This window comes from Thamnophis elegans, chromosome 4 (assembly GCF_009769535.1).
Source record: "Thamnophis elegans isolate rThaEle1 chromosome 4, rThaEle1.pri, whole genome shotgun sequence".
Taxonomy (NCBI): domain Eukaryota; kingdom Metazoa; phylum Chordata; class Lepidosauria; order Squamata; family Colubridae; genus Thamnophis; species Thamnophis elegans.
In genome coordinates, this window is record NC_045544.1 from 44,189,957 (window position 1) to 44,198,763 (window position 8,807).

The window sequence follows — 8,807 nt, forward strand, 5'->3', positions numbered from 1 at the left end:
CTGACAGTGTGTTTAGTTAATAGTTCATTAAAAACAATACTCACCCAGTGTTAGCTTACATGATAGTAAGGGTACGGAATTCCCAGATGAAGCAGAGTGTTTAAACTGATATGCTATTATTATGATTGTATGGTTGTATCTATTAGTTTGCATATAAATAGCAATAGGTAGTTCTATTTAATTCTTGCATTTTCATATCTGATACGAAAATGTATACAGAGAGAGAGAGAGAGAGTATATATGATTATGATTAAGATGGTTTTTGTTTTTTATTAGTTGTGAAGCAGGATCATTATGCAGTGATCCTTTTCCAGGATTAAATTAAGGTTGAACCACTCTATTACCCTGTTTCCCTGAAAATAAGACCTCCCCAGATAATAAGTCCAATCGGGCTTTTGAGTGCATGCATTAAATAAGCCATCCCCCCCAGAATATGCCCTCCCCCGAAAATAAGCCCTCCCCAAAAATATTGCAATACAGCAGCAGCCATGAGGCCACCACACTTGCTGTCTCCTGCACCTCAAAAATAATAAGACTGCCCCCCAAATAAGGCCAAGTGCTTATTTCGGGGGTCAAAAGAAAATAATACCATGTCTTATTTCCAGGGGAAAATTGTATAAGTTAAATGGAACTGAATGTTGGCACCATCCAAACTCAATTGGCAAGGTGTGTCTTTTCCCCCTAAGGACTGGTTACGAGGCCTAAGTTTAAACCCAAATGAGCATGACAGATCCATACAATAAGCAATAACTTTATTCAATGGCAGCCACAAGTGACAACTCCCAATAGTAGTGTTAGCCCTTCTAATAAGGCTCCTTCACTTTATAACCAGCCTTGGAGCAAAAGACAAATATAAGTCTACTTTTATATGTAAATATATATAAGTTTAAACCTGGCATGACCATTCTCTTAAGAGGATCATCTCCCTACTTCTCTGTGTGGAAATTAGTTGCTCTTAATTTGGCTTCTTCCAATTAATATCACTTGAAGAAATATCTCTGCAGTGGATATGATTTAATCATTTGGTCATTCATAAAGTGCTGTTGATTTTAAGTTCTGCACAATTTTAAGATTCTTCATAGGACTTTCTGCAGGAATCACTCAGAGAATGATCTTTTTCTTTTCCAACATGAATGTTGTAAAACAATGAGCTTATCCAAGTGTAACCTTTGAGCTGAAAAAGGTGGAAATTTGCTGCCTTCCAGTTGGGTTGGAAATGTAGCTCTCATAATTCTCATTTATAACTTGGGTTCATGGAGAAAGTTACTCAAAACATCCTTAATAAAACAGAAAGTCCATTTTGGAATGTAGAAAGGCAAAGATGCCATTCCAAGATTCTTAGGAGCTGTTGAGGTAGAATTCAATTGCAGCCCTCCCAAAGGTCACATCAGCTGAGCTGACTTCAGCATATTTGATGGCTATTGGATTGGGGGAGCAGTCTGTAAAGTAGCCAATTTCAAGATAAATGAAAACAATGAGTCCATGTAAAGATCTAGTCATTAGATAATCTAGTCTTGCCTAGTCCCGGCATAAAATCCATCTGGGAGACTTTGGGCCAGTCACTCGCTCTCTCTCAGCCCAGCCCATAGAAGGAGAGTAGTATGTAAGTTTGCCACCTTGGATTACTTATAAAAATAATAAAGGCTGGATTTTAAAATGTAAAAATAAGCCCACAGGGCATATTGGACACCAACTGGTAGTTTGCTGAGCCAGAGTCAAGATGCTGGCGTTGCAGTACCTTGGAGAGCTCCAAACAGGCCATTTTCTCCAATGAAGTTTGGCTTCAACTTGGATCATTCCTTTGGGATTAGTCCATTCTCTTCCTGGAAAAAAGAAAGACATTTTAGGATGGTCCTTTGGTTCAGAGTCTGGCATTGTATCGCTTCCTAAGCACCTCCCAACTTGTGCATTGCCTCCACTGAAGAATAGGCAGAAGATAAAGTGAAAACCTAGGGGTAAATCAATATTTATCTGGGACAGTCCAAATTACTCTTGACTCAAGAATCTGAATTCCAGCTCAGCGTTGAAGCCCGCATTTATCATCCCTGCAAACAATCAGAAGTCAGGTCCCCTGCTATAAGGATAGGAGCCCAGTCAGTCCTTGCTCAATTTCCTGAGCTGCACAGAAGACCACCATGTTTCTGAAGATGCTAGCCAGAGTTGCTGGTAAAACATCAGGAAATCTGTTGTTTAGACCATGGTCATTAAACCTTGAAACTCATCAACTGTCAAAGCCTATACAAGTATAGTTGTTTTAAAAGTTGTCTAAAGCATGGGTGTTCCACATGTCTTTTGGTTGGTGTGTCACAGAATAGATTCTAATCCAGGTTTTTATGTTTTATGTTCCTCTTGGTTTCTAGCTGCTTGCTAAGAAAGGATTTTTCAAAATGATCATCATCAGTAATTAACACGCTTTGTTGCTAAGAAGTTCTACTCCCCCTCCCCACCTGAAAAGAACTCTTTTCCAAATGCCAGTTGTCTCACATTCATCACAGACGTACCACTTCATCACTCAGAGGTAGTATGGGGCTCCTTGCACTAAACATTGGGACCTCACCAAAATGTCTACGCCTTCCACCCATGGGACTGCTTCCAGACTTAAGGCAATGGGAGCAATATTCACATATGTGTTTCAAGCACCAACCACCACTGAGCCAACAGATTGAACCAGAGTGTACCGGATTTCTCCTGCATTGCCCAATCACATAGTTTCATCATGGGTATACAGCTAGTAATTATATATATTTACTTAAAATGTTCCTACAGAATTATTGCAATATTTCACAGTTCATAAAAAATACTGCACTGGTTTCTTATAATAAATCATGTTAATTCACTTGTACATGCTATTCATTAACAGAGTTGGCTATTCAGAAAAACTGCCAATTATGAACCTTTTATCAAGAGGTGGAAATCTTGATCAATATTTCTAAATATGTACTTTGCACTCTTTAAATCATTTTAGAGGATGTACAACTGAAGTTTATATTGAGATTGAAAAGGCTTTGAATTCATGTTGTGGAATATTGGGGCACCATCTTGCCATTTGATCTCCTCATCGAGTGAATCAAGATTATCATTGGGAAATAAATAGTTCTACAGCTTCAGCTGATCCATTGATGAAATTCAGGCTAGATCCTCTAAGATCCAGTTTAAGATATCTACCAAGAACATATATAGGAATAAAGAGTGGTTGAACAAAATAGAAATAAAACATAAGACAGAAAAAGTCTGAACCTGGTAGCACTTTATTTGGTATCTTGTTCAGGTCAATAAGGAACCATTGATGAGTGTGTCCCAAAGATGCTTTTTGAAAAGGCAATTGGACTTTGTGTTTTTCTCTTGAAGATGTTTCATCATGACAACCATAATCCTGGATGACTGAGAATTCCAAAGACATTTAACCATTGATGAACACTCTGAATACAATGTTTCAGCTCCTTTGATATCCATTTAATCATCATGCCATTCAACCCCTACTCAACTGTAATGCTAAATTGAATGTCATGGGTTTGTTGGAATCAATATATGTTACATCTACAGCATTCCCACAAGAAGCAGGAAATGGCAAACCACTTCCGAATCCTTTCCAAGAAAACTGCAGAGATTTGGCCAGACAGTCACCAGGTATTAAAACTGACCCAAAGGTATCAGGAAGCAAAAAAAAAAAAAAACTATATCCTAAAACAAATTATTCTGACATATAGCAGAAAATCCCATAAACACCTCTTCCCAACCTTGGCAGCAAAGACACAATAAACAACAAATAAAATAGCAGCTTGTTGCCTTTTCATAACCGCCAGAATCAGCTGCTGAGATGGCTGCCCTTCTCTGCCTAACAGGAAAGATGGTCCAGCCTGGTGAGATGAAGTCTATGCAAACTCTGACAGGCTTAAGATAGTCAGCTCTGTCAAGAACTTAGAGGTCTCAGACACAGACGTCATTGACCAGCCCATTCAAATTCCAGGAATTCAGGAGTAAATGCCTAGTGTTCTGCAATTTGGAGGGGGGGGGGGTGAGGCAGCATTTAAGACTTCACAGGAGAAATATCATCAGTAATAGCAATAGGAAGGAAGGAAGGAAGGAAGGAAGGAAGGAAGGAAGGAAGGAAGGAAGGAAGGAAGGAAGGAAGAAAGACAAGGCCTAGGTCTGAACAACTAGCAAATCCCATTCTATCATCTGAGCAGGGATGTCCCAGAGGTTCCTAAACCCAGGCAATCTTTGGGGCAAACCCAGGGAAGGAGACCCATCTCTGGAGACATCCTAGTCTAGAAGGCTCAGCAGCAAGAAGGGAAGCAGATACATCAGGACGGAGGAGAAAAAAGAAAACGAAGAAGGCAGATCTCCCCGTTTCAAGGAAAGCCCAGATCCTCGACTGATCCTCTCCCCCGACTGTCCCGGGGTGAGTGCGGCAGTCCACGCAGTGCGGCGACCCTTCGGAGAAAGCCCCTCCACGGGCTGCCCCGGACCGCCTATTCATTCCTCCCCCCCCCCCCCCCGATAAATGCCTCCCGGGCGCTCCGCACAACTTGCGCTTCTCCTTCCCTCTCGCCGAGTCGGGCGAAGAAGACTGAGCGGGGGTCCCCAGGCGGCGGGCTCCCTTTCCCTGCCCCCCGGCCCGAGGCCATGTCCACGGGCTCACTGAGCGATGCCGAAGACCTTCCCGAGGCGGAGATACTGGACTGCTCCGGCAGCCTGAAAATGGACCACTGCGGTTCGCCGTCCGTTCCCCGCCAGAGTCCCGCCGAAGGCTCGGCCTGCGAGCGGCGCTCCCCTGGCAAAGGCCGGGGCGCGGCGGCGGCGGGCAAGGCGCGTAAGAAAACGCCGGGCAAGAAGAGCCCTCCGGCGGGCCAGGAGGGCAAGCAGGTCCAGCGGAACGCGGCCAACGCCCGCGAGCGGGCTCGCATGAGAGTACTGAGCAAAGCCTTCTCCCGCCTCAAGACCACCCTGCCCTGGGTGCCGCCGGACACCAAGCTCTCCAAGCTCGACACGCTCCGCCTGGCCTCCAGCTACATCGCCCACCTGAGGCAGATCCTGGCCAGCGACAAGTACGAGAACGGCTACCTTCACCCCGTCAATTTGGTGAGTGAGCCGCTCGGGAGGCGGGAAACGCGCGGCCGGGTGTGTGTGTGCGACGGCTGAAAGGACACGCACGCCGCGACGTTCACACCTGGCTCCGCGCCTTCCTGGCGCCTTCAGCTCCCCTTCGCTTCCCCCCACCCCTAAATTCCCTGGCCAGCAAAGTCGTCGTACTTAGCCGGGTGGGTGGCGTCTCCCGGGCTGGCGATGAAGTCGGTTTTCGAAGTGGTGCGAGGCAACTGTGTGAGCTGTGGAAAAGTCTTCGCCCGCCTGGCGCGCTCGGCGCTTCCCCGCGCGCTCAGACCACTCGGCGCTCGGTTTGTCCCGAAAAGGCGCAGGGAGTGACGGGCAGAATAATAAATATAATAATAACGCCAAAACGATAATCACTTATCGTTTAAAGGAACCCCCCCCCCTTCTGTGGATTGCGCCACAGAACTTTTTTTCAGGCGTCCCGGCCGCTTCGTACTAATAACTGAGGGGAGCCGTCCGATCCTTCGCTCACTAAGTCCACTAATTGATTAAGGGGGGTGGTGGGAATAGTCCGATTTGTCACTTGGCGAGATCTGGTTTCGGCGTGTTTTATCTGGAGGGTTGGAGATTATTACGAGTAGTACTATCGCAACCACTAACCACTGACTGCGACTGTTAACATTATTTAAATCGCCATCCAAAACCGCTTTTCCCAAACGCCGAATAACAACAACGGAGTTTAAACGAAAAGAGGTGCCTTCCCCCTTGCCTCCTTTCCCACGCCCGTCGTCAGGATCCTTCCACCACCACCCCTCTTTAAATTATGGGCTTTTCGGGAGTCGAAGGGTTATGTGTGGCCCGTACACCTTCAGATTTACAACCAACTTCTCGACTTCCGTCACGAAAGGAGCCACAATCCGTTTGTAGGTCACGAAGGAGGAAGAAAGAAGACGGGGTGGGCCTGATAGGAAGTGGCTTCGAATACTTACTTATAAGCTTCTCCATTTATATATATGTCGATTCCGATATTTGGAGATTCCCGTTATTTATAGCAACAGAATTGATCATAAAGAGGGAAACTTTTAGCCCCAGTTTATGGCTGAAACGAAGGCAAGAGTTTCTAAAGGGAGGAACTCGCTTTAAAAAAAACCTTCCATTCTGGATTTTATCGATTGAACCTTCCTTATTGGAAGGGAATGTGGCAGGGGGGCATTACATTCCTTCTCTGTGTTTTTTTAATTTATCTGATTGATAGTTTACTTTATTGTGGTCCTATATGTAAAACAATTATTTCATTAATGGTTAATTAGTTCGTAATAAAGGGATGAGGCTTTATTTATTACTCTGGTTAGCAACAGTAAACATATAAAAAAGTTACTGAAAGCGAAACAAACCCAGAACCTCAAACTATTTTGACTGATGGATTTGGGAGAAGGGATGAGACACGGTTGACCTTGTTAGTTTTGCTGATATCATTATTGCATGCATACGTTTACTTCATTTTTAAAAGACATTGAGATTAGTTACTACAATAGCATGACAATGATGAATAATTTCCCACCACCACAATACAGATAAACTACACAGATTTTATTTTGCTAGCAATTTTGCATTCATGACATTTAAAAAACAACAAGGTGATTTGTGGCTATTGTCTTTGCCCATAAGAAACAGATAGGACTGTAATTTTACAGTTCTAGCATTATATTTTCCTTATGAGGTTTCTGACCTCAACAGAACTTTGGCAGCTGCAAACCAAAGGATACAGTCAAGAAGAAACCCCCATCTCCAACTTTAAAATGCTTTAGAGGAGATAGTACTCTTATCTTTTTCAAAACAAAGCAAAAGTGAAGTGGGAGCCGTGCCTTGACATTACCCAGTCAAGAATAGACAGGGGCTTAAAAAAAAAAGATGTCTGCCCCAATATGCTTTTTGGGTTGCATTCATTATATATCTATTTGAGAGAAATATCATTTCTATCAAATATAACAAATGTTGGTATTTAGGATCAATAAAGCACGACCTTTCACTCTAAACAAGATTCAGAGAGTTATGAGAAACTTAAAGAGTAAAAAAACATATTTATGGTGCAAAACATTATGACTCTGCAGCTGTATGGGGCAATACGGTGGAGCCATCTTAAGAACCTAGTTACACTCAGTAGCTTGTGTAGCTACTTCTTCCTATTGTTTGGAAAGAACACCTGGGTTATCTATGTAAGACTTTGTTTATTACAGTTCAAGAACTGCACCATTTAAAATACACTGATCTCTCTTTCTCTCTCTTCCTTTCTTCTTCCTTTCTTTTTCTTCCTCGCCTTTGCCCCCACCCCTTTTTGCTCCTTGGCTGCAGACATGGCCTTTTATGATTGCTGGCAAACCAGAGAATGAGCTGAAAGAAGCAGTAAACACAACTCGGTTGTGTGGCCCTACTGCCTCCTGACCCAGGATTTTTGAGCATAAGAAAAGCACTCTTCTCTGTGGATGAATGCAATTGTGCATTGTGTATACGAACGGGTGGAGGAAGCATTTCAAGGAGACAACAAACTGTTTTCTCATGGAACAAACAAATCCTAAAACTGAAAAGAAGACCAAATGTACTATGCCAAAGGAAAGTGAAACAATCACAAAGAACATATATTTAACTTTATTAACTTGTATGTATATATATATGAGTATATATATATATATAAAAACATATATATTTTGAATATCCTGCAGCAACACCTTGCTGGTCCAAGTGCTGTTCTCTGGATCCAACTAAAATTTGCAACTTTCTATCTTGTGTACTCCACTTTGTGAAAGACGGCGATTCCTAGAATCAATTATTCTGAAATCACATCTCTAAAAAGAATACACATTAAAGCTATCTATGAATATATTTTCTTCAAACAAATTTTGCTATAATTTGTTTAATTTTTTTAAAAAAATATCCTCAACGGGAAAACGAAAATAGCGCACTGTGGTATGTGGGTTTTGTTTTTTCATTTGTTTCCAAAGAAAAGAGAAAAAGAGGATTACTATTTATTTTATTTTGGCTGAGGAGATTTTACAAATCTTAAAGTGACACAATCCAAAAACCATTTGACCTCAGATTATGAAATGTTTACTTTCCTAATTAAGAAGAGGTAGACCGTATCCTTTGGGGGGAGGTTTAGATGGCTAGAAAAACAGCATGTAATGGCTGTCTCCCTCAAGAAGGAAGGAACCTGTTTGTCACATTTCCAATAACTTAACTTAAGAATTAGGGAGATTGTGAAATTAGCAACAAAGTTTAATGCAAAATTTGTAGCTCAAACCATACATTTGTATTGTCATTACTATTCATGTCTTAATTTAGAATGGGTTGTTTGCAAAGCTGATAAGGATGGAAAACAGACAGTTATTATCTTTGCATACCAAGCCATCTAAGTTTTATAGAATTTTTTACAAGTCATGCAAACTAAGTGTTACCATGGAATGTGTCTTTTCTAAACATTTCTAATGTAAGGCTGAAAACAGAAAAATGCTCAATGAAGGTAGGTACAATTTCTTTGAATAGAATAAATCTGAAGCAGGGTGCTTGAAGGATTAAAGTGATTTGATTTATACTTGGAAGTAAATCCCAGGTAAGTTCAGAAGGTTTTCCTGTTAACCTCATTTTTTCCAAGGGATTTATATGATGATCCTAAATAACTTTTTGGAAATTAGCATCAGCTCTAAATTATACATTCCTAAATAACAGACACAACATGAGAAAAAATACTTCCAGATTAC

General features: G+C 41.9%; 1 protein-coding gene across 1 annotated transcript; it reads left to right on the forward strand.

Moving 5' to 3' along the window:
• The first annotated feature begins 4,512 nt into the window (after positions 1–4,512).
• TCF21 (transcription factor 21) lies at positions 4,513–7,670 on the forward strand. The gene is made up of 2 exons (XM_032214943.1): positions 4,513–5,082; positions 7,405–7,670. The coding sequence occupies exons 1-2, from the start codon at positions 4,627–4,629 to the stop codon at positions 7,492–7,494; spliced, it is 546 nt and encodes a 181-aa protein (XP_032070834.1). The 5' UTR covers positions 4,513–4,626; the 3' UTR covers positions 7,495–7,670.
• The last annotated feature ends 1,137 nt before the right edge of the window (positions 7,671–8,807 follow it).

Coding starts and splice junctions, on each gene's coding strand:
- TCF21 (XM_032214943.1), top strand. CDS start 4,627: ATGTCCACGGGCTCACTGAGCGATGCCGAAGACCTTCCCGAGGCGGAG. Junction 5,083..7,404: donor ACCTTCACCCCGTCAATTTG/GTGAGTGAGCCG, acceptor CCTTGGCTGCAG/ACATGGCCTTTTATGATTGC.